The following is a 27,370-nucleotide window of genomic DNA, read 5'->3' as shown; positions in this document are numbered from 1 at the left end:
GCAAGCATGCGTGTGTTCATGTGTGTTTGTGTGTGCAATGGAGAGGGCTGATAAAGTTCCAATTGCAATTGTTGCCGTCGCCGCAGCTGCATTCGATTCGCATGACTGTAGGCATTTGAATAGTACTACGCATGCAGCTGCTTCTTACTCCATATGCATAGATATGCCTGTGAACACACAGATATGCCTTGTGTGTTCACAGATACATTTGCTATGCTCACCTGTAGGCATGCAACTTGGGCCTTGTTCCTAGTTTGGTTATTAGTTTTTAATGGAATGTAAACAAAGCAATTGCCTGTTTTGGTTGAGAAAGCCTGCGAGCATAATGGAAATTGAGGCGTCTACTAAGAGTTCCCAAAGAAAATTGCATTTATTTGGAGTTTTGTGTTCCTCCAAAAAGAATATTGAATAACATCAACACTAGTTGAAGTACAGCTTTAAGTTAGGATAGATTTCATAAAGGATGTTTTTTGGTCTACAATACTTTATAGGCCGTTCTGGTCGCAAATCGGGATAAACCCTAAAGTTAAAGCGATTATCGAACCCGAGAACTTCGGGCTCTTGATGTTAATCTAGGGTTGAGCCACAACTTGGAGGTAATATTAGATTGGTTAGCAGGTTTCGTCGGAGCAGGAGTCCCTCCAGTATCATCAGTGTCCATCCCTTGAACTAAAACCGCACAAATTGAAGTATTTTGCAGAGAAACAACCAGAAAACTACTTGAGAGAGATATAGTCCCAATAGATAACAAAAATTTTTATTACAGATCATCAATTATCACCTCTACAGGGAATATTCCCCGATACGATCGTTGAGAATTTGATCTAAAATATTCTAAACTCAATCTTGCGAGGTTTTGGTTCTAACGACAAATCAATATTTTTACCATTTTGGAGGCTTCAATTGAGAGTTTCATATGGTTTTTCCAAAGTGTTATAGTCAGTTGGATCATCCTGTTCAACCACCTTATGCCTCTATCAATCCTCTATCAAACCTGCCTGAAATCTCCCGCAAAACACTGAAAAGTCAGTTTGAGGTTATGCCAATATAAATTAAAGCATCACAACCACTGAACACCAAAGCGCTTTCATGTAAAAATGTAATTTCGTTCAACTTATTCTGCTGCTTGACCATAAAATCTGTGCTCAAACCAATCTAAATAATTTAATTGCCACCGACAGCTACAAAGGACATCATTACTTGCTCCCACACAATAGGGGCATGCTTGGGAGCTTTAACTATCTCCTGAAGTGCGATAACAATACAAGCAACGTTCAGCAGCAGCAGGACAAACGGCAACCGCAATAAGTCACAGTGACAGCAATAAAATTTTGTAAAGTCACAAGAGCACAGCGGACGTCGTGCCATTGTGTGCGTGGGAAGGGAGGGAAGCGGTGTAGAAATGGTGTCACTTTTACAACGAAATGCTGACAATTAAATGCCTTGCTCACTTTTGTGTTGCTGCTCACTGCTACCAGCTACCAATTTTGTTATGCGCTTGTTGTAGTACATAAGTACCTACGATTCACTAGCATTTACTTACCTTCCATCGTTTTGTTGATCACAATTTTATTGCCGTCATCTCGTCGCCATCTAATTGATGGCTCTGGGCTACCTTTCGCCTTGCAGCGCAGCGTCACATTGTCACCTTCGCGCACAATGACGTCACTGGAGGTGAGTGCATCGTCGATGTTTGGCGGTACTGTAAGTGAAGAGAAGAAGAAACAGAAGAAATTGTGAGGGTGTTACTTGAGTAGTGTTAGTAAAGAGAGGGGAGTGGGTAGTACTTGTGCGATAAAAATTTTAAATAACTCAAGTGGCGCGCCCCAAATTTTCAACTACAAAAGTCAGTTCACAATAAAAAGGGGGAGCAGTATACTATATCACATTATTATTTTCTCGAAGTTCGAAATGAGTAAAGTTGCAATGAATAAAAATTATGCAAATGTACAGCAATGCAAAGTGAGATGATTCATATTATTCATAAAGGTAAGCAGTGCTGAAATGAAAGTTTTTGGACGAAAAAATATGTTATTATTCAAGATTAAAAAATAAGTGCTGAAAACATGTTTTCTCTGTTTTGTAACACACGGTTTTACGGTTACAAATAATTAAAAAAAATTAAAATTAAATTAAAAAAAATGTGCGTCCCTAAAAATATGTATGTATGTGTATGTTTTTTTTTATTAAAATTGTCTCAGCTTGCGGAAGTTTTGGCAGCGGCTGTTGTGGTAAGCGAATTAAATATGGAAAACAAGGTAGAGAACTGGCCACAATGCCAGACTGAGGAAACTAATGCAATTGAAATGAAAGAAGAAAACCAAAAAAAAATCTGAGATTAAATGTGAGCGGTGAAAATGGTAAAAAAAATAATAGAAATACGTGGACCTTTAGCAAATAGTTGCACATTTCTAGGTTTAAAAATTCACTATTAATTACGATTGTGGACATTGAAATGTGGACAGTTAAGTAACTTGTTTAAAAGTAAGTTAAAACTTAGGGGTAGTCAGAGACACGAAAAAATGAGAATTTTCAGTAATTTTTTTTTGCTATTAAATCATGTTATTTTATAAAAGTAATAATATGACATTATTATACAATATTTTGACTTAAAGTCACGAAATTAAAAAAAAAAATTATAATTTCCAAAGTTATAGCTGTCTGTGTTGACCCAGTTTCAAAAAAAGGTCATTGCGGTGACAATCATAAGTCCTTGGAGATTCATCTAAAATCAATCGGGTAAAAAAAAATGGTTTTATAAATAGATAAATCCTGGGCCTGTTTCGAAGCTTTTTCTTTCAAAAATTAACAAAATGGCGGCCTCAGGAATTTTTTTTTCAGATTTTCGGGAAAAATTTTTGAAGAAAAAATCCTTCGGACCAGGCCTGAGTTTATTATGTATTCTAAAAGCTGCATGAATTTCATTAGAATCTACTGAGGTTATCGAGTTACAGTTGTCACCAGTTCAAAAAACATAGTTTTGAGATAAACGCATTTATAGTTTGACACTAGTGTGTTGGAGTGCCGGAACGCTCTTTGTTATTTGTCGAATAACTCGAAAAGTATTTATCCGATCAACTTCAAATTTTCGGAGAATATTTTTATGATTTTCTGATTTTTTGAAAATCCTGACTACCCCTAACCCCTTAAGAAAAAATAAATAAATTTTATCCTATATAAGTGCTGATAAAATATACAGTTGAACTTCCGTAACTCGAAATTCTCCATAACTCTTACTCTAGAATTGGCAATAGAAATCAAATTTCATACAAATTACCTTCCGTAACTCGCAAGTCTCTCTAACTCAAAGTTTTCTTTTTTGTGAATTGTGCGGTTTCGAGTTAGTGAAGTTCAACTGTATATTAAAAGTGTTATAAAAACAAATTAAATGCACTAGAACATCTACTCCCAACCACCTAGAACCAATAAAAATCTCTGTTGCCCCTAATTCACTGTCCACCACTGTACATATCTTTAGACCACTTTACTTCACATTGCAAGCATTTGCCTTTCTTCGTAGCAGTCTTATGACTTTCCTCGCAAAACTTCTTTAGCGCTGAGTGCTGACCTTTTCTTATAAACCCACATTTATTTTCACACACACACACACACACACACAAAGTCTTTGTATTCATACTGACTGCAGCAACGACTCAACAACAATTGAAAATATTATGAGTATTTCCTTTGTAGACATAATTTTCATAGCTCGACGAATTCTTGCATTTTTGCTCAGTTTCCGTTTTGCGCTTTTCTTCGCCTTTTTTCGGCGGCGTCTTTTGGCAGTCAAGAAAAAGAAAGGAAAAAAATAAGTTCTGTAAAGGGTCTGCGGATGAGTTGTTTAAAAAAAATAAAAATGGAGGTGATGCAAAAATTTTTAGGTCCCGAACTGCATTTGCATATAAATATTCTTTATTCTTACGTAAGTATATCTGAATGTCGCTTTGATGTTTTACTTGACTCTGATACTTTATGAGTTGAGTGCAGTAGTTAAATGTTGTAGGCATTTTTTTTCAAGTAATGATTCGATTTTTATTATGGCCATTACTACCAGATATAATAATTATATACTTTTTGGTTCTTCTACTTCTCAGTCTCACATGATATTTTTCGATACAAGGAATATTCTATAAAATTAAATTCGGCAAAAATGCAATATGTTCGATTACACACCTTAGCTTAAGCATTTTCCAATTTTCACACTCTCCCAGCCTAATTTGAAATTTCATTTGGAAATTAAATTAATTGTAATTGTTCGATGAAAATTGGAAATACGCAATTTATTGCTTCGCTTAGAGTAAAATATTTTATCATCGCCAACAAAAAGTGCTCACTAGTAGTCTACGAACATTTAGCAAACATAACTGTATACTTCTATACATGCCCTGTAGGAACGACTTTGAAATCGTCCAGTCTGGTCGGTGAAATGTTGCCTACAATTAGGCGTGTATAAGCTAAGTTAGTAGTAAGTCTTAGTTTTTAATAGTATTGATCTATATTAAAGAAATCTATATTGGAAATCCACTTGGGTATATTCAAGAAAAACTTGCCTCTAACGGAAATGTATATCATATCAATCATAGAATCAGGTATATTCTAGCGTAGGCACATATGTACCAAATTGGTATGAAAAAAAATAGAATTAAAATTAAAAAAGGAAACCTTCTTCTTGACTGGCGTAGACACCGCTTACGCGGTTATAGCCGACTCCAAAACAGCGCGCCACGTATCCCTCCTTCTGGCAGTTTGGCGCCAATTGGTTATACCCTCTCCACCTGGTCATTCCATCGGAGTGGAGGTCTCCCCCTTCCTCGGCTTCCACCAGCTGGTACTGCATCGAATACTTTCAGAGCTGGAGCACTTTCATCAATTCGAACAACATGACCTAGCCAGCGTAGCCGCTGTCTTTTTATTCGCTGAACTATGTCTATGTCGTCGAATAACATATACAGCTCAAAAAATGAAACCGCTTATGATTAATATATTAGGTTGCCAAATATCTCCCTTCCGCCAGCCTCTCGGAGAAGCCAGCCGTCGGAAGACCTGTGACGACGAATACCAATCAAATCATGGAAAACATTGAGTTAGACCGGCATCTAAAAACTCGTGACATCGCCCAGGAGATGGGAGTAAGTCACCAAACCATTTTAAACCATCTGCAAAAGGCAGGAAAAAGGTTTGATGTTTGGGTGACGCGTGATTTGACGCTAAACAACCGTCTAGACCGAATCAACCCCTGCGATCTGCTGCTGAAACGGAACGAACTCGAACCATTTTTGAAGCTGGTGGTGACTGGCAACGAAAAATGGATCACATACGACAACATCAAACGAAAAGGGTCGTGGTCGAAGGCCGGTGAATCGTTCCAAATAGTTGTCAACGGCCTGTAAGGTTTTGCTGTGTGTTTGGTGGAATTGGAAGGGAATCATCCACTATGAGCTGCTCTCATATGGCCAGACGCTTAATTCTACCATCTTTTTCGAACAACTGGACCGTTTGAAGCAGGCGATCGACCAGAAGCGTTCAGAATTGGCCAACAGGAAGGGTGTTCCACCAGGACAACGGCTCACTACATACTTCGTTGAAGACTCGTCAGAAGCTACGGGAGCTCGGATGGGAGGTTTTATGGCGCCTAGTGATTACCACCGGTACCTGTCCATTGCGAACGTCCTTATTTGACAACCTAATTTAATAATTTTATAGGGAATTTTGATTTTTTATTAATTAAAAGCTGCTTGTTCTAACCTTCATGAATTATTAGTGTAAAATATTTGACTATTAACGATTTAAAAATAAATTTTCCATAATTTAAAAGCTTAGTTATTATTTTTAGAATTGTGAAGCATATTTTTAGGCGTGATTAATACTAGTTAATTTTTTTAAATAATCAAAAGCATAACCCTAGGCGTGTTCGTTGCTCAGTAAATTCTTGTGATCAAGAAAATTAAATACAAAGAGTAAAGTAAAAATACTGCAGAACAAACATTTTTCGTTAAAAATAGTTGAAAAATTTCCTACAGGGCACATCGCTTACCACTTACGACCACTTTTGACCGCCCATGTGTTCGCTTGGCTGCCAGTATAACATGGCTATCAAATTGAAATCGGAAACTGGCCATCAACATGTCACTAAAACAGCAACAACAGCAAGAACAACAACAACCACAATGGAAAATATCTTAAAAGCCAGTAACTGCAATCGCCTTTGTTAAACAAGTATTTGTATGCAAACACCCAGAGCTAAGCCGATGTGCCAGTGTATGTGTGTGTGTCCGTGTGTGCGGCAGTTTGTGGCTAAAAAGTTTTCCCCAAACGAGAAATCTAAAATTTTTGGCTAAATCGAACTTCGTTTTCACACTTTGGTTTTGCATCTGAAATGATAGTAAATCTGTCTCATGCAAATCGTTGACATTCACCGAATGGAGACACTTGCTAACAATGCGGCAGCAAGGAGGCAACGTGCAGATACATATGTATGTGTATATGAGTGCTAGTCAATTGAAATTGAAATTTGCAAATGCTTTGAATTTCGAGACACCTTTTACTTTGGGGAAAACTATGCTAAAGCGGTTTGCTGGCAGGGAAGTAGACCAATAACAATTTCATGTGTGTGTCTGTGTAGCAATATTGCGCTTGTGCTGGCAACAGACTGACAGCGCTGACAATATTTTCTTTTATGCCGGTGATTTTTACTCAATATTCCCATTGTAATCAAAAGTTATCGCAATCGATTGTTTCACCACGCAGACGCTTCCTCGGCCGCATACACACACACACACACACACACACATACAAGTATTTTTGCACTAAGTATCCAATTTGGTTGTAGGCGCTGTGGCAGCGTGGCAATGGCTGCCAACTGCTTGCATTTACTGCAGTTTTCTGCATTATCTCAGCCATTGGCATTGTTATTGTTAGTTTTATGCTCATCTTTATTGCTTTTACAACACCATTGTCTTAGCGCTTGTGTGTGCGTGAGTGTGTGTGTGCTGGACTTTTACACTCGGTCGGTTGGCACGTTTTATTAGAAACGATAATATATTTTTCAATATACTCATTCATTTAGCAACGTGCTAGGCGGTGTGCACGTTTTATAACGGTATAAAGTGCATGCACATTGGAAACACACACATTCATACACTTGAAAGTTAGAGTATACTATTGTTGTCTCTAGATGTGAGTTTAAAGCTAGTTTGCTGCTTCTCATCAGTAACACCTGTTGCCACAAACTATCAAGCGAGATTAGTACAAACTTGGTTGGCAAATACTATTTGATTAGAATATAGTGGAGTAACTAACATTTTAAAATCAGTTAGCGCTTTGTTGCACAGTCTTTGAAAATAAACATTAAGATTACTAATAATTTTCTAACGAACGTGTAGATATGTGCTAGCTTTATTAAAATTAGTTAAGTATTCGCCTAATTGTAGGCCTCGTTTTTGCTATTTTATGCGTTTTGTGTCTCAAGAAAGTCTAGCTTAATAATTCTTTTTCTACTTTGGCACTACAACTGTAGGGCGCACTGGGCTGAGAACTTAAACGATCGCCAGTTGCCTCTATCCTTTGCCCAAGTGCAAAATAGACAGGTCCCTATGTACTTGGTCCTTCCATTAGATGCATGAGCGCCTTTGTTTCCGTTGTACACCAATGGGTGTCGAATCGAAAGAGCTTTTCGCTGGAGCATCGTCTTCCATGACTACGATATGTCGTTGGATTTTTATGCGCTTAGCCGTAACGCTCATACAGTTCACGGTTCCATCTTCTTCAGTGTTCATCGTTCAGGCTGATGGCTCCAAAGATCTCCTCTTTTAGAGAGGTATGTATTCACTCCGACAGCAGAGCAGCAATACTGGCATTGGAATCGATAACAGTACGCTCTAGGCTAGTTAAGGAGTGTCTTAGATCCTTATCAATAGCTTCCAGCTATTTTGCGATCCGACTAGTGTGGGTACCCGGTCACCGCGGCATCGTTGGTAACTGTATAGCGGACAAGCTTGCAAGGAAGGGTACTCTGGCTACATTGACGTCGGAATGGGAGCGCGTTGGTAGTCCATGGTTCACCAGCGCAAGAGCGCTGGACATGCAGACTACGCATGAGCTCGTCAAACGCTGGTCAACTAGCAGACCTTGTGCAGTGGCGAGGTCCTTTTGGCCCTCTGTGGAGCGTAAGCGGTCCTTTCCACTGCTTTCTCTGGGCAAGGTCCATCTCAACGCGAACATTGGTGTACTTACTGGACATTGTCCAATGGGTACCCATGCGGTGAGACTTGGGATCGTGGCAGATGCAAGTTGCCAAAGCTGTATGGAGGAAGGCGAGATGGAATCATCTAAGCATTTCCTTCGTCATTGTCCAGTTTTTGCCAGACTGAGGTCGAAGCACCTCGGAAGGCACGTTTTCGGCGATCCTAGTGAATTGGCTAGAATCGATATTAGCCGTCTTAAGAAATTTGGAACGGATACCGTTTTGCTGAATCTTAAAGGTCTTTGATCCACAGGGAGTTTTATTGGTACCACAATGGACAGCGCGAGGCTGTCTAAGTGAGATCTTCTGTTTTTGCAGAGATCTGCCTACAAACCTAACCTAACCTAACCGAACTGTTCTATCTAATGCTCTAAGAGCGTTCACATCTCGGATAAAGATAAAGTAGTGATAAAAGAGAGAGATAATAGATATTTGTTCGCCGAGAAAGGAATCTGTTGTCTACCGATCTCCCAAAGTAGCATCTGTTGGCAATAGATATTCTACAAATGATCCTCATTTAGATTGTACTAAGTTCTTATTTTTTCAAATTTACGGTTACCAACAGTGATGTATTTTCTAAAACTCTGAGAATCTTTGTTTGTCGCCTCTAGGTATTTTATCTTAACCTCCTTCACGAGAGGGATCACCCTATATATATAAAACCTCGTCTGTTGTGGAACAGATAGTGGAGGTATCAGGAAGAAAGGATTTGTTAGCCCGTAAAAACCGTAAAGTAAAGATTACTTTATCTTCCAAATTATCGACAAAGATAGGTTCGAGAGGCTTGATTGAAATGACTCAATCAAAAAACAATCAGATAAAACATTTTAAACCGTAAAGAAAGTACGAAGAATATGATATGATGAAGTTCAGTAGACATACGTTAAAGCTTTTCGCGCATAAATGTATGCTACACACTTTAGTCCAACAAAAAATGTTGGATTGACTTCAAACTTTGACACCAATTTGCAAAAAATTGACATCCAGTTCAATAATTTGTATCTGAACTACTTCTAACTGCAGCCAATAAAATTATGTAAACACCGCCAATGGGTGACACAGAAATTGGTCAGCATATTCGCAGTGCTACCGTGGCCGTAATGATAATCGCTGCATCCGCACAACAAACCCATCAATGGCCAAATGGCAGAGAATGCGCAATAATAGTAGACTTAATGGCGTAGAGCTTAAGCGGCAATAAAAATATGCGCAAAAAATTTAAACGGCATTAAGATAACGGCGTATAAAATGGAAGAAGAGTGACCAAGTAATGAAATCTTGAGTGGAGAAATAGAGAGCTTAGAATAATAAAGAGTGCATAAATTGTGCGGTAGAGTCTTGATGGCAGCGCCGGTGGCAACCGACACCAATTAGTAGGGCGAACATTTAGAAACTGAAAAGAGCACACAATAAATAATGTAGAATGGCAAAAAAAGAGTCCAGAAGAAAAGTAACAAGCGAAAAGAACTTAAATTTCGGAGGTAAAAAAATGCTGCTGCGCTTTTGCTATTCTTCTTCCAGCGCCTAGCGAGCCATGTAATAATTTTTTGCTATCCATCTGCTGCGACATTTGTGCGCATCATTATTAGCACACACACACACCCTGACCGAAGCGACTGCATGAGGAGCTGGCGGATGGGTCATAAAAAAGTTTTTCTCGTCTTATGTGGCTTAAGTTTAGCTGCGTTTTTTATTGCTACTCTTTCGTCTGCCGTTCCACCGCTCTCTTCTTTCTCCTTCGCTCTCTCCTCTGCAGGCGAGTGGCTTGCCAACTTGAGCGCATTATAACGACTGACTTTACTGTTAATTTCCGGCATTTGTGCGCTTCCGCCTGGACTTTGCTGGTAATTTTCTGCCGCTGCTGCTGACCAGTCGGCCGTGCAACTTAACGCCTTGCCTTGCCTTCAATGTGGGCCACGCGCCAACTCAGGCGCCCGAGTACTCAAGATGCGTGTGTGGATGTTGATGTGTCGTCTACGTGTCTCTTTGAATTGCTGACGTTTGTCCGGTCCATCGCCAGCACTAATGACATGTTGGTCAACGTGGCGCACCTTACCTCTTAACCCACACCCCCGCTACCTGTTTGGTGGTCGCCTCATGCTTGTTCGTGTTAGTTTGACATATTGTTTCATTTAGTTCTTTTTCTTGTATGCCGGCCTCCTTTGGCTCTCTCTCTCGTTGGTTGGTCATCAGCGTCGTCTTCTTCTGCAAACATTGTTTTTATTGATATTCAGCAGCTGTCGTCCCTTAGTTTGATAAATTATTTTTAGCTTTTTTCTTGCTCTTGCGTCTAATGAAACCGTTGCTGACTTTTGCCCTATAACGCTCCTCACACGTAGCGCGGTCGTGCCGGCCTACTTAAATAAATGCCGCAGAAGTTTTCGCAAAGTTTCCCACACACAATTTAATTAAGCATTTCGCAATGCCCCGCTCTCGCACTTGTTAGTCCTTGTGTTATCTTTATGTCCTTCGTAAAATCAACACTTTTCTGCATCGCTCAATGTGCTTACGTTGCTTACGTAATAAGCGTCTTGTGTGTTAAGCAGCAAAGTGTCGTTGATGGTGCGATTTGGGTGACATGATGACAAGCTGGCTAAATGACAAGAAGTTGACAGCTGGTATTGGCTTTAAAAGTTGTGATTTCTTTTAGAACCCAAATTAATCAAAAACGTCTGGGTTGATTTTAGTAGCAATATTGAATTATTTAATGAACGGATCTCATTATCGCCTTATGTCTGTCTCCATTTGTCTCGTTCTCTTTAGTGGTTTCCAGTTTCTGATGATCGATGGAGCTGATAATATTGAAATTAGTTCGTCTTGTCTTAAAGCTCTTAGTGTTTTTTCGTTTATATTTGTTTCCCTCCATATTGACTTAGTTCTTATTGGATCTAATGTTATCTTTCGGAATTTAACACTTCCCAAAAAATGTATTCCTCGATTTTTATAACCTGTACTTCAGGGCTAGCTTCCTCAAACAAAGTTTAAATGTTTTAATACTACTGACTAGCTGACACCGTTGTTTTTACACTTCTTTGATATATATGACTACGCATATTGGACTACTGTAGATACTGTAGATCATCAGTACATTGCGTCAGAAGTACTAATAGGTTGGGATTTTAGGTAATAATAGTGTTGGTAATATTATTTCTGGACTTAAGGAGTCTACCTTTATCAAAAGAAACAGAATTACTAAATTCCAAAATAGATAATATATTCTAGGGAATGATTTCAAAAAACTTCGAACTTATCTTCAGAATCGGGAGTATCTATGGTTAGGTTTGATGGCTGTTCTTTAAAAGGAAACACACTTAGACCGTTGAGGACAGGCCTTTGTGATGTAAAAAATTTACCCCACTTAAGTTTAATCATCCTAAAAGCGCCTAGAACCTAGAACCTACTAACATGCAGACTACCTAGATCTCGCAAAGGCGGGCCATTCCAAAAGGAAATCTCGGGAAGATTCTACCTCATCCTTCTTCAAGCAGCTAGCATCCGACAACATTTTTGGTGAGCCTAAATCTAAATCTAAATCTTGACCTTACTGAGGACTTGAAGGATCTAGCGAAAAAACAATTGCTAGTGACTATCCAGCGCTTGCTCAGTTCACGTGAGAACCATTCATTCAGAAGCAAATTGCTTTATTTCAGCCACTTCCGCTTGAAAAGTGCTACGTCAGTCCGGAAGCCTGAAGCTGAGGTTGATGAAAAGTTCCCGACAATAAACTCCTCTCGCAACATTCCCCGCTAACTTCGAATCATCTGTAAGGAAGCTTACCGCGCCTCTCCTCCAGCCACACCGACGAACCCAAACCTTTCTTGAAAGTATTAGAGCGGAAAAAAGACACCTACGCACCCAAACTTCTTTTGAAGTTATAAGAGCGGTAAAAAGACCTTCAGGGCTAGGCTCGGCGACATGGTTTGTTAGGGTCCGAAGAGAACTATGAGAAAAGAAGTTGACAAGAGGGAATCCTCAGAACTCCGCCCTCAACAACTCAACATGAAGTTGATTCATTGAAAAAAATCTAATAGGCTCCTGCTCACTGGATACCTTGAATACCGGAGGATATAATTCATATACATAGTCCACATAGTACATAAGAGGTTTCTTCATATATTCGTATCACTACTTCAATCTGTCAGCAGAACCCAGGAAGTACTCAAAGTGAATTTATCAGTATACAAGCGGAAGAGAAAACAAGAATATGCCAGTGAACAAAGCAAACTATTTTCATTACACTTTTAAGTACTTCCGATGGGGATCACACAGTGAAAAGGCAAAATACTTCCCCTCACTATGGTGTACATGCCACAGAGTGGGCGTAACATATAAAGCGATTAAGACAATGCGTATGACAAATGAGGATGTGGCAAGTGTGTGAAGCGGCGGCGGCGAGTATGGCAAAATGACAGTTGTTGTCTGCTGAGACGTGCTTAAATGCTTTATTGCTGAAGTTTGACAGAACATGCTACACGCAGCGGTATATATTGTTGTAGCTTCTGATGTTTTTGTTGTACTCATGTGGCTAGAGAGTTAATGAAGACATGAAGAAGCGCACTTAATGAACACTTGGAGTGAAGGAGTGTGAGTTTATAACGGAGTCTATGTAGGTGTGTGTGTTTGTAGTTGCATTTGATTGTTGCTTCGCCATTAAATTCACTTTAAAGCCAACTACGAGCAGCTCTGCTGCAAAGTGAAATAATGCAGTTAAAATTTAATCACAGCGACTTTTGGCAGAAATTTATAATATGTACGCGGTGTATATTGTACATATTTACATTCATTGTAGGCGCTCACAATTTAGTGCCAAATAAAGCGCTGAATTTATACGCTCACCCAAAACGGACATAATTTATTGATGTGCATTGAGGTAGCAATAAACAAGTGCAAAAGCAGCACTAAACACACACATACATACATATACACATAAATAAATATACATAAGTAAATAAATATGTATTTATATACAAGCGTAAATTTATTTACCGCTAGTGCCTGTCACAAAAGCTCTACAAAAGCTACGGTGCTTTAGCGTGAAAAATTGCATTTGCGGTTTCACCTTTTCAGCTCATTCCCATGCTCTCCAGGCAGCCATTTTGGTTGCAGCTGTCAAGCTGACTTATTAACTTGCATTTCTATTGTTGTACTTGTTTGGCAAATACACACAGACACACACAGAGGCTGATATGCATAGACACCCCCTCCCACACACACACCCACCCACACACCCAGTTGACGGCCTCTTTAATGTCATCAAATTAATTGAATTAAATAAATTGCCTCATTACGGCCACGCTGTGCTAAATTTCAAGCACAATGACAACAATAAAATTCAAAATTAACGGTAACAACTACAGTAAAAATATTTGCAGCGCATACGCGTTGCATGCAACATTTATGTGCGCAAATATTTGGTAGCCTCGAGGCAGAGTGCAAGCATTGAAATATGTTATGTTTGCGCGCACACACACGCCGCACACACTAAATGGCCGTTTATGCCATTGGCACCCGCAACGCGCCGCCAAAAAAAGAGTAGCGAAATCTGCTGCACTCGGCTTTGCCTATTTAGCGGCCGCAATGCCTTTTAAGCCCAGCCTTGTTGGCCGCCGTTGATGGGCTTTTGCATTTTCAGCATTTATGTAAATGCACTGCTGACATTTATAAATTGCGTGACTAACACCGTTACAGTGGTGGACAGCGAAGTGGATACGCGTGAGATAGTTTGAACTTAATTTATTTTTGATTTTTTGAGGGAGTGTTCGGTAAGGTATATCTGCAATACTATGAAGGTAATACTATTTTGGTATATTACAGTGGTGGACAACACCCTGGAGCCACTTAAAATCGAATATACTACAACAAAATTATTAATTTTCTTGAAAATGTCTAGGCGACTCAGTGTTCTTGAGATACATATATACTGTTAGTAAACCTTTTATTCTCAAATGATGGTCCTAATTATTGGACCATTACTGTAGAAAAAGAGTTTTAAGCAATCATTGTATAGAACTTCACAAAGATTACCTACAATATATAACCACGGGTCTATAATCAATACTTTGCCAAAAACTAATGCCTTCGTATTTTTGAAAAACCTATAATTAGTTATATGAGAGCTAGGGGAAGGTATGACCCGATATCAACAATTTTTGGTACAAAGACTCCTTTGAATTTCTTTTGAATATCTGAGAGATTTACCGGTGAGATTTTCGGTGAAAATTACACTTAGGCACTGAGTTCTTCATGTTCGATATCCGGGGTCTTGAAAAGTTATGATCCGATTTCGACAATTTTTTCCACAATTGATGCCACAGCTCAAATACAGTATTTGTATAAAATTTTATTCCGCTATCATCACCGATTCCTAATGTACTCAACTCACTGAAAAAAACAGAGTGATGAATAAAAATCAACTAATTTTGCCATACACATCATTCCGAGGATTTTGAGTCCTGGGCTCAAAATTTGTCAGTCAATTCTCACTGAACAAAAGTCAGCGTTCAATAAACAGTGTGATCCGAACAGTGTGATTATTCGGCTGTTGAGCGCGTACGAATGTTTTTCATTCATCCGATGCCGTTCTCTTGTACATATATATTATAAAGTGAACGAATTAGATGGAGTTCACAATTTAGTTATATGGGAAATAGGCGTAATTCTGAACCGATTTCATCCATTTTCCACACATGTCATCAGGATGTCAAAAAAAAATTAGATACCGAATTTTATTGAAATAGGTCGAGTAGTTCCTGAGATATGATTTTTGACCCATAAGTGGGCGATGTCACGCCCATTTTCCATTTTTTAAATTTAGTGTTTTTGATTTATTTTATTAGTGAGTTAACTCTCTCTTAGTAATTATCAACATAACCTTTGTATGGGGTACGTAAGGGAAGTGACTGCAGAAAGTTTGGTTTATATAGCTTAGAGATCAAGTGATATCTTCACGCTGCAAAACTTAAATTTGGCTTCAACTACTAAGTGATCTTCATTTAGCTACCATTCCAACCACATATTGCACGCCTTGTGACTATTTCTATGACCATGCACTGTGCCGCCAAACAAAAATACGAATTCAACACGAAAAGCAATACGCCACACATATTGCCACCTACTACTACGCCCCCCTCCCCTTTTTAATAGTCGCATTGCATTTTAACGTAAATTTAATAGTCTTCCCGCCGCATTTACGCGCACGAACAATGCGCATTTCAGCGCAGCTGTCGATATGCTTGCGCTACGGTTGTTTTCGCCGACAGCAGGGATTAAAGCGCCGTCCAAATAAAGGATTTCATGCGCGATGGCTTGAACAAATATATTAAAATATATGATACACATAGGCACACACACACACACACACACACACACATAAGTACAGTTGCATGAGGTGAACTGCGTTTGAACACGCTGTCCGCTGAGTCGGAAACAAATTAAATTTGCATTTGACTGCATTAAAAACGCACAAATTCGTATAATGACTTTTACGTTCGCTCCACCGCAATGACGTATAAATATTTTTGGCTAACTTTATTTGTTAGTTTATGTCCACGCGCGCGCATTTGGCTTTGCAAATGAACTCGCCGCTTAGATTTATGTACAATGTATAAGTGGACATTAAAGTTTTACGATTGTGTTCGTTTATACTGCCTCAAAAGCACTGACATTTGCAATAATATGAAGGAAAAAAGCTTATTTGCAGAACTGCTAAAATATTTCAAAATCTAAAAAATCATTAAAATTATTTAAAATATATAAATATTATTAGATTAATATACAGTTGAACTTTCATAACTCGAACTTCTTTAACCGAAGTTCTTCATAACTCGAACTCTTGAATTGGCAATAGAAGTTAAATTTCATACAAATTACCTTCCATAACTTGAAGTCTCTCTAACTCAATGTTTTTTTGTGGATTATGGTGATTTGAGTTAGGGAAGTCGAACTGTATGTGCTTTTGAAAGGACCGAAAGATCCGTATGACGGTCTCGATTAACAAAAATCTCTCGAAAAAGTTCGTACTATTTCGACACGTTTGTAAGATATGGTATTTTGAGAAAACTGCACATGCTGAACGGAGCAGATTCTGTTACAACCACAACCTTCAAAAAAATATTCCACAAAATGTTTTTGGATGTTTAAGCTCATGAAATATATTTGGATAGCTGTCACTCTAAAGTCTGTAAGAATCGTGTTGGCTATATCGCTTATATATTATATAAATGGAAAATTGCGAAAGCCTTGTGGGTCCTAAACCAACAACTAGTTGATAATTCTGAGCAGTGTTTGGAGCTTTTCAATCGATAACAACGATATATAGTACTATATATACTATAGTGAAGATATTGATTACATAAATGTGTAACGTACGATAAAATATGACGCAAAAAATTTGTTCAGTTTAAGCTTTTTTTAATTTATCATTTTTATTTGGAAATATATTCAATCAATTTGCATATAAATTATACTATTTCCAAGCTTTCTTTTATTTATAGAAGAACTTTTTTCAATTGAGTGGATTAAAAACGGAAATTTTCAATTTAGATCACCGTACGATGAAATATGACGCTGACCGTATATTTCTTTCCATTCTCAAAACTCAAGATAATGCTCACCGGAAAGAAATTACCAAAACTAAGGTCTCTTTTGAAGTTTAAGAAAAATAAGACTACTCACTTATAGCCTTTTCGCACAGCCAAATTAATTAATCAATTAAAATTTTGATTGAGAAAGCAGTTTGCATTTCGCACTCCTGGCTACTCGATTATCGATCAGCTGTTAAACATTTTTGTTTTTGCTTTTCATAAGAAGTTGATAAGTTTCAACAGCTGATTGATATTTTCTCAATAGCCGCAACCATTATTTCCAACAGCGACATCTACCATCGAGTAGTATTACTTACAAATATGTTCGTCGCAGAGTTGCATTCCATTTTCAACTCGATTAGAGAAAATTAATTTAGAAAAATGAGGTTTTTATCATATTTTGTATGTAAATCAGCGCTTCAATAGAACAAAGGTTGGTTAATTGATCAATTAGCTCTTGTGTGAAAAGGCTATTAGATTGCAAATAATTTGAAGGATGATTCGAGTATTTATCGATATAATTTCGAAAAATTACTTTTAAATTTGTTTTAAACTTCCGTTTAACCGTTGTTTGAAAACAAAAACCTTTTAAAATTCCATAAATTACGGCACCCTGTGAACACTCTCAACTCATGCATTTCATTACTCCCTCCCGTCTTCAATTAATTTAATTATAGCTTACTACTAAATAAAAGTAAATACATATAATTAATAAAATGTAAATGAGAGCCTGGTAATATTTCATTCTACAAATACAACAATTAAATGTATGGATGTTTTAACAATTAAATATATTTTTACGAGCTAATAATAACTATGAAGAGTAGTTATATGGTAGTGAAACATTTGTAATGAACAAAATTCATGACTAATTAAAATATTTTGTGACTGAGAAGCTGCCGTACGAATGGCACTATATTATAATTTATTACTTTTTCTAATTCAATTGGATTTTTTTTATCAATATGTCACTTTTGAAGAGACTGATAACTCGTGAGAGGTGCTGACATTCTCATATTACAAGAATCTGATGTCATTTCAAGTACATAAATAAAACTTCAGGGTAAATCTAGACTTCGACAATTCTGCGAATGGAGACCTCTTGATTAGAAATTTATTTAAAATAAAGTTTGAGGTTATATGTGAGTTGAAAAGCCATCTGGAAGAAGTCAAATTCATGAATTCCATTAACGAAGTTTTTGTAGTATAATCTTAAGGTCATCCATTGCCATATCAGTCGGCCCTACATAACTGGAAACTCTACAAATTTGTATCCAGAGAATATTTCTTCACAAAAATTTCACAAATTTTTTTCGATGATTACTGATATCTACTGTGATAGCAAGAACAAAAGTATACTTTTATATCTTGGTTATTTTCAAACCTTCTTTTTCCTTTTGTATCCTATACTATAACTATCAACAAATCAAGCTTTTAAAGAACTTTCATACTAACTCCAAAGCTTGAATAAAATGCTTTCATTTGAAAGTGAGCTTTCTAACCACATGATTAGTTAATTTCCTTTTCATAATAAGTGGAATATGTGGGATATGCAAACTAAAGCGAGATCTTATTAGAAAATGTAAGTAGTAACTGTTATAATTGACTTTGGAACTTAAGGGTGAAAGTAATTTGGTAACTTTTTTAGGCTAGATCTGAAAGAGCTTTCATGCCACCTCGAAATCTTGACTAAAATGCTTTACTAACTAAGGGAGCTTTGGCACCACTTTATTACTAAATTTCTTTTTTCATAATAAGTGGATTATGTCGGATATCTAGACTAAAAACATTTGTTTTAGGAAATGAAAGGAGTAACTGTTATCAACTGACTTTGAAACTTAAGGGTGAAAGTAATTGGTAAATTTTTTAGGCTAGATCTTAAAGAGCTTTCATGTCAACTCGAAAGCGGCATTAAAACGCTTTACTAACTAAAGGAGCTTTCTCACCACTTTATTAGTCAAAATAAGTAGACTATGTGGAATATGTAGACTAAAGAGACATGTTCTCAGAAAATGAAAGGAGTAACTGTTATCAACTGACTTTGAAACTTAACGTTGACTTTCACCTGATAACTTATTTAGGCTAGAACTCAAAGAGCTGAGTTCTTACTGTAGCAAAATCTGCTGCCAGCAATATAATCAATACAATAAAAATACTGTCAAGCTCTAAAGTCTATGAATGTTAGAAAAACAGTAATTAACGGTCTTATGGAAAATTTATTGGGTTGTCTATTACTCATCACCTCGTTGAAATTATAATTAGTTTTCTCAAATGTATTTCGCATTTTAATAAGACGTAGTTAAATTTAATTAGTAACAAAAATTAACAAAAACAAAAACAAAAACAACATATGAATATGCAACAAAATAATTGGCTGTCTAACTGTCTCAACGGCTCAGGCAGTGGATTGGAAGTCTGCATGTTGCTGCTTGAAAGCTCAATTTGCAATTAGTGCGAACATTTTGATATCGTTTTCTCGTGTTGTTTGCTATTATTGCTTCTCGGTAGTAGCAGTTAAGAAAATTTAATTTCTTTTCAATAATATTTCGCAGTAAACCTGTTCTTAGTAGATTTCTACCAGCTACCTTAAATGTAACGGCAACCTGTTCACCTACTGAAGGGAATTCACACATTTCCATACAAATGTTCCCACACTTGTTCGCACACCACCAAGTAGACACCACTAACTACCGCAGCTTCAGGTAATTTGTATTATTGCCACACTAATTCATGCCGAATTCCCCGGTAAAACGTTAGTTCTAATGAAGTGCGCTAATCGGGAGTAAGTAATTACACGCTGATCGGGTATAAATTTGCGTTCGACGACGAGTGGAGTGGAGTGGAGTGGTGTGCCGACCACTTTGGATTTCCAACTGTATAGTAAAATGCTAATTTGTCGCGTTCATAATGCTACTTTGCATATTTTATAGTTAAATCCATTAAAAGTGCGCTGGGTGTAGAAAACAGAGGCTGCACTTAAAGTGAGATGTCGCTGGTGATCGCGGACAGGCGTTGTGAAAAGTGCGATGTGTCTAAAGCGAATTGTGAATGATTTCAATTGAATAAGTAATAATTACGGGGCAGGGTTGTATGGGCGGAGGCGTTTATTTGTTTAATTCATTTTTATTTATTAGGAATTATTTTTAAACGGACCGGTTCGCTATATAAGCGGCTAGTGAGGGTTTGCTAAGGCAGTGCAAGTTCAGCGTTTGCTAAGTACAGTTTCAAGTTGTGAAAAATCAAAATAAAATCCTCATAAAAATGGCCAAGTGCAGTCTAATGTTCTTCGTTTTGTGCAGTCTGTTGGTGTTGCAGGTAATGCGAGAGGAATAAAAAGCAAAAATAAACAAAAAAAAATAAAGACGACTAATTTCAGTATTAAAAGTGAAAAAGTAAATAAAAAAACAGGAACAATATGTGGTTCGAAAATCTCCAAAAATTTAATAGAATTCATACAAAAAGATTTATTTAAGAGTTTAAAATATTTTTTCAAAATTATATATTATTAAAGAAATTTTAATTCTAACCATGTTTTCCCACACAGTTAGTCACTGCTTACCCAGAAGGTGATCATGGCACACCATTAGGTGCACCAGCTGTCGAAGAACATAGTGCCAAGGGCGTTGGCATTCACTCGTCGGAGGAAAATAGCGATTCGAAGAGTGCGAACTCATCTTCGGAGGAGAAGAAGGACGAGCCACATACGGCACTTTAAGCGGTGTAATGTTGATGAACTCTTACAAACTGGCAAAATATTCTTGAATCACATACATACTAAGTGTTAATGAAAAGTTAAATAAATAGAGCAAGCTATCAAATAACTGTTCGTTTTAATGACATTTTATTAGTCCAGTTGTGTCTAGATTGCGTTTAAGCAACAATAATGCCATATTTTGTCAAATGCCTGGTCATAGAAGCTTCTTTAGTACGGTGTATAAGAAGCTCTAACTATAGGCAGAGCATTTGCCCAAAAGACTAGCTCATTTCGCATAGCGAGAGAGAGTTTATTGATGCCGATTCTGGAATTACTATCGGAATCCGAAATATCGAAATATCTTCGCTTACCGAAGCGGCTCTCGAAAATTTTTATTTAACGCTTAAATGCATGGGGTCCCATATATGGTAAAGGTGATTTAAGGCAATTATGGCTTCGTAATTCGATCAAATCAATCTGTATCGCAGTTTGGTTTACTCAAAGTAGGTGTCACAAATGCTAACGGTTATTTAAATACTACCGTAGCTTTCACAAGTTTATACTCAGTTGACAGTGACTTAAAGATGTGGCATCGATGACATGTGTTCGAAAGTGAACAGATACCTCCCCGAACTTTCTCGCTTCTTCTCTGCGAGGAGCCTGGCACTCGCACCCACTAAATCCACGGCGACCCTTTTTACCAACTGGACGAAGGAGTACAGACTAAATCTTAATATTCACGTCGATGGCACACCAATTCCGACGGTGAACAATCCCAAGATTTTGGGAATCACACTTGACAGTCTACACTCCTTCACTTCAAACACGACTGCGATAGTCACTAAATTACAGAGCCGCAACAAAATCCTCAAGTCGCTAGCCGGTAGCACTTGGGGAAAGGGCAAAGAAACATTGTTGGCCACTGACAAGGCTATCGGCCGGCCGGTCGTAAATTACGCAGCACCGGTAACTATAGGCACATCTTCACAGTGTGACCATTATGCTGCCTATTAAGGAGCATAATGAACTGAACCACGCAGTTTCTACTTGTGTGTTTTCGTAGAAAACACCCGTGTAGTCACTTGCTGGAAGCAGAACCGCCCCCTAGGTGCATCAGGAGATCATTCCTACAACACGTCGACGAACTCAGTCCATATACCGGCCAAACTGCGGACGCAAATAGTTTTAGTGCATGCTCTAAACACCATTCACAGTGGAGCTATCAACATCTTCATTGACTCCCTTTCAGTGAATGGCGTCTTTGGAACCAAACCACCACCTATAGTAGACGAAGAGCTCGAGTTGCTACGTGAAACCAGAGTGACCCTTGCGCAACTTCGTTCTGGATATTGTAGCAGGTTAAACTCCTACTTATCCAGACTGAACCCAGACATACAAAATACATGTCCTGCATGCAATGAGTAACCGCATGATACTAACCACCTCTTTGCATGCCCAACGAACATTACTCATCTAACACCCCTTTCCAAACCTGTCCAAACAGCACGTTTCCTGGGCCTCCCGTTAGATGATTCCGACGACAACTAGATTTATGCTCTTCTTTTCAGGCAGGGATAGATAGCCGCTACTACAACAACAACAGTGGTCGGAAGTCTCGATTTTTGCATGTATTTAAGGGTTAAGCTTTAGAAACAGTTGGAGTGCATATATTATACATATGCCAGAGTAGGTATCAATACTATTACCATTAGCTTAGGAATAACCTAGTCATCTGGTCTGATATGATACTAGATATCGTGAAGAAAGTTAAAATGGATCTATATTGGAACCGATTTTAGCTCATTTGAGCTGAAAGAAAGTTCGTAGTTAAAATTAAGTCAATTCTCCAAAGATTAACGGCTTCCGAACATTGAAATTTCTTTCAGGAATACTAAAATATATCTTCTCAAATAAAGAGTTCTAACTTTATTAATAGCAATCAATAAAAATTGATAATGAAAAGCAATTAATACCTTACAATTATAAAAAGACATTAAATGAAGATGAGCATCCCTAACTCGAATCAACATAATCCGCTAAAATTTCAAGTTAAAGAGACTTGTAGTTATGGAAGGTAATTTGTGTGCAAAATTGGCAATTCAAGAGTTCGAGATATGGCGCACTTTGAGTTATAGAAGTTCGACTTATGACAGTTCAACCGTACTTGCATGTATTCAAGACCATATAGATGCTGTTATTAATCTGCTATTATCTTAAATGTTTTATTAATTTGAAATCACACTTATTTGCGTATAATTTAAAGCAGAATTTAATAGTCTAAATTAATTTATAATAAATTTAAAAAACATAAATTCAAACGCTTCTAACTCTCATTGGCATCACGTCTACCATTTTCGCTTGCAATCTGTGCATCATACCACTCAACACGCTTAACCAATTAACAGTTATCTAAACGGTTCATCTAATTATCGTCTAATTAAAGCAATTCAATAAATCGATGAGCTAAAGAATCATTGTGGAAACACTAAATGGCTGAATCGCCAACTATAATAACAACCCAATTAGCCAAGCACACAAAGACACACACACTCTCAACCACACACACATTCAAACGCAGTGTAGCGCAAGCGTTGGCAATTGGCTTGTAATTGAATCACCGCGCTGAATTGCAATTAAATTCCACTTTAAGAACGTGAGCGCGGCGCGTTGGCGTTGGCGTTGCGCAGCTTAACTTTTGCAAATTATCAACTGATTTATGAGCACTCATAATTAGTGCCTTCTGTAGCTGGTTAAAGTTCTGCTATTTCTCTACAAGTTTCCGTTTTGCCGTTTTCTTTGCGCTTCTTTTCTTAATTCGCTTTTATCTTGCTTTAAGCTGTTTTCATTATCTAAGAGATGAAGGTACGCATATAACTAACCCACACACACACTCACAATCTCATAGCGGAATTTTGCATAGAGTTACCCTGTAGGAAAATCGGAACTAGTTTGACACACAAATTTCTGAAAGATGGAATTTTGTTATAGAGCTGGACCAAATTCGGACCTGTTCAGGGTAGTCAAGGAAGAATTGCAAATTATGAATATTAAACTGATAGTAATGAAACGCTTTAAAGGGTTTCTTTGCTATCTTCAAACGTCTCTCAACTTTTACTTCGGTCCTGGCAGAGAGGGAGGAGTCAGTCAGAGTCAGTTGCCCTTAAGTTTTCCAGGGCGACTCTATCTTCTCAACCTAACCAGCCTAACCATGATCTAGTTATTCTTTTGTGCACTAGAACCTATTTAACTTCGAACCAGCGAATTTCCTTTCGGATCGCATTCAATGATATGCTCTTCTCGCGCATTTTCCTCGAACTCTTCCTTCCACTTAGCTGGCGCAGCTTGCTAGGTTTTGGTTAAGTGCCTCTGCTGGTGTGTTCTGCATCTCTCCTTCATCTGTCTTTCTGTTTGTCTGTGTTGCAATGCTATTTTCATTAAATCTCATTTCACTTTTGCACCGCCTCGGTGTTGTTGCCTGCTGCTTTTCGCTTATTCGTTTCTCATTTGCCATATTAAATTACTGCATGCACAACAACAACAACACAGCGCGGTGTGTTACTGTCGTCGTTGTTATTGTTCTGGTTTTTGTAAACTAATTTTTTACTCCGGTCACAATGTCGTCAGTTGGCGTCAGCGCTTGCTCCGTTTACTCCGTTCCTTGGCAAGACACAACTTTTTTATATGAAATTATTTGCCTTCATCACAGTTTCCTAACATTTTTATGCATTTCCCTTTTGTCGGAATTTCTTTCTGCATATTTTTCATACTTTTGTATTTATTGTTTCGCCATTGTGAAAGTATTTCACTTTAGTGTCGTCGTCTACTCCCGCTTTTTGCAGACGCCGCAGCTGAAGTGCTAAATAACGGCACTTTTTTGCAAACTAACAGCACATCTATACAACTGTAAACTTACGCCCTCATTTTTGCTCTCTTGCTTGCGCGGCGATAACTCATTCCGGCTTGTTGGAAATCTGCTTTCCTTCTCCATTGCTGTTTTCATACTTCGTTGCTTGTCTGAAGTTGTTTTGAACATCTAACGGTGATATGTTTTTGCTGAAAATTTCAAACTGCTACAGAGTGTTTTTTTCTGTTTACAATGTTTTGGAAGGAGTTGCTACTTCTCTAACATTCAGATCAGACAGCTTGGACGAATAGTTTGTGATATGTGTGGAAACTGTCTATGAAACATATTAATGTGATAACTTTGGAGAGATATTATATATGAAATATTTGACATTTGTACTCTCCAAACCCGTGAAATTTAAAAATTCCCATTATTTTTTGAACACATCTCATTTATATCTAAACGACTTCTGGCTTATTTAAGTTTCACTGGTTCGAGGAACTTGCGGCTTGATCCAAATGAAAGATTATTACCAGAATGCCGCGTTTTGTGGTTGAAGTGTCATAGAATCTCTCTAATTCTGTAGTTGCTAACAGTAACATATTCTTGACCTTTGGATTCCATAACAAGAAACAATGATTGAATAAATAGCGCTATATATGTAGATCTTGATAACGATCTGGACAATTACGTTTTCAAACAATCCATAAACATAACTGAAAGAGAGATCCCACACTTGGTATGACTCATAACTTATTCCTACTCAGATCATATACCAATTAGATTTATTCTTAAATCAATACTTCGGAATTACATTTTACATCTTCATTTACTCATATTCTATATGTATGTTAGAAGTATACTTTTTCAGATGATGAAGAAGTTCAGAGCCGTATGTGATAAGTTGGATGATGAATGACTGTTGGATTCATTAACGAGTTTCCACGAAATAGATACAAGCTGTTATACATAAGTAGGTCAAGCAGGTGAAAGGCTAGTTGGATTCTGATATGATCAATTCCAAGGTTTTGAAGTTACGCTGAATAACGTGAATTTTGGTTTTTGGGAAAAATAAATATTTATGAATTCGGGCCAATCGATATTATGCACTTATGACAGCTCTTTGAAAATTTTCTTAAACTCTATTGTTGGAATAGCATTGAGCTTCCTGAGCGATTTCGCGTATGGTTCTAAAACGCCGGCCCATTAAGGTTATCTATATTTTTGGAAATAGGAAAAAACGATGTCTGGCGAATATGGATGCTGGGGCATCGTTAGAGTATTGTTTTTGAGAGAATTTACGAACAAGCAACGAATTTTACCGTACTTCGGAGGCATGTCTAATAAAAAATATGGTATAGAGTCTAAACACATGAAATTTAAACATTCCCGTTATTTTTTGAACACATCTTGTACATCTCTAATTGGCTTCTGGCTTACTTAAAACTCATTTACACCCAGGGAAAAGAGTACATGCACTTAATTCTTTTACGAAACTGATCTTAGGAGAGTAAATGGTCTGAAGAAGGATATAATAAAAGAAGTTTGAGTTCAAAATATAACATTAACTTTCGTTTTATGAGAAAAAAATGTATTCATTTGTCTACATTAATGTTGTCGCCTTTAAAATAGTCCCCGTTCGATATTATGTAATTATGCCAGCTCTTCTTCCAATCATCGAAACACTCCTCAAACTCCATTTTTGGGATAGCCTTTGGCACTTTCAGCGATTTCTCGTATGCTTCTATATCGACTAAATGGCTGTCGGTTTTCTTTATTTTTGGAAATGATAATTCTCTACTTAACATTGGAAATTACAAAATTCCCGGTATTTTTTGAACGCACCGCGTATTTTTATACTCTCGCTACAAAGTTGCTAAAGAGAGTATTATAGTTTTGTACACATAACGGTTGTTTGTAACACCCAAAACTAAACGAGTTAGATATAGGGTTATAATTACCGTGGCGTCGCCCACTTATGGGTCATAAACCATATCTCAGGAACTACTCGACCGATTTCAATGAAACTTGGTTTGTACTAGTTTCCTTACATCCCAATGATATGTTGTGAAAATAGGCCAAATCGGTTACACCCGAACTTAGCCCTTCCTTACTTGTTATAAATGGCTTGTCCAGGGAAGGCAGTTAACTCTTTTTCGAAACTGATCCAATGAGAGTAAAGGATCTGAAGAAGAGCACAACAAAATAAATTAGATTTCTTTCCCACTTTCCGTTACAGTGATAGTTGAAAACCAAGCCAAGCGAACAGTTTCATGACAAGTAGGCTCCTCAGTCATATTCATGAAAGTGGATCGGAATATGGACCAGCTTGGCTGTGGTCAAGAGCATTAAAAAGCATATGTATAAGAAAGTAATAACAAACTGATATTTAAATATATCCATCAAGCTAGTTACTTTACTATCAGCCATTTCCAGTGGTCACTCATACACACACACGGACATTTACATGTTGCGATATGTTGTAATTGCGGGAATCTGCATTAGGTGAACTTCTAAATTATAAAACTTTTTCGATTACATGACAAATTCGACAAATGACAAATATTTGAATAACAACTGACAAAAATGTTGAACGCCAACAGCAATACATTTATGCCAAACAACTATAACTTAACGTAAAACAACAGCAACAGCAACAGCAACAAATAAGCGAACGACAAATGCAAAATAATATTTTGAACTGCATATGGAAATGGAAATAGAAAACAGAAATAGAAATAGTATAAGCGACGCTGAGATGAGCAGGAGATGGAAGTGGCAAGTGCAGTGGCAGCAGACAGCAATGGACAGCAGAGTGTGGATGGAAATGCAAATGCAAATGTGAATGCGAAAGCGAGCGAATATGTGCGAGTGTGTGTGCGTTTGAGCTGAAAGCCAACGGAAATGACAGTATTTACACGAGTTCCGGTTATGGGAGAAGTTGACACATCAGCCACTATGTTAGCTGCGGTCTGTGGCAGCGCCAACTCACACATATTTGTGTGAGT

General features: G+C 37.7%; 1 protein-coding gene across 1 annotated transcript in view; it reads right to left on the bottom strand.

The window, feature by feature from the left end:
- The window catches only part of LOC105211410 (interference hedgehog), a 202,061-nt gene that overhangs the window by 27,290 nt on the left and 147,401 nt on the right, over positions 1 to 27,370 (bottom strand). The window contains exon 5 of the mRNA XM_054228037.1: positions 1,544 to 1,702. Coding sequence (XP_054084012.1) covers positions 1,544 to 1,702 — 159 coding nt within the window. The remainder of the gene's footprint in view (positions 1 to 1,543; positions 1,703 to 27,370) is intronic.

The sequence above is a fragment of the Zeugodacus cucurbitae genome, chromosome 3, assembly GCF_028554725.1.
Source record: "Zeugodacus cucurbitae isolate PBARC_wt_2022May chromosome 3, idZeuCucr1.2, whole genome shotgun sequence".
In the NCBI taxonomy this organism is placed as follows: Eukaryota; Metazoa; Arthropoda; class Insecta; order Diptera; family Tephritidae; genus Zeugodacus; species Zeugodacus cucurbitae.
Note: the sequence above shows the minus strand (reverse complement) of the source record. Positions and strands in the feature narration are given on the sequence as shown.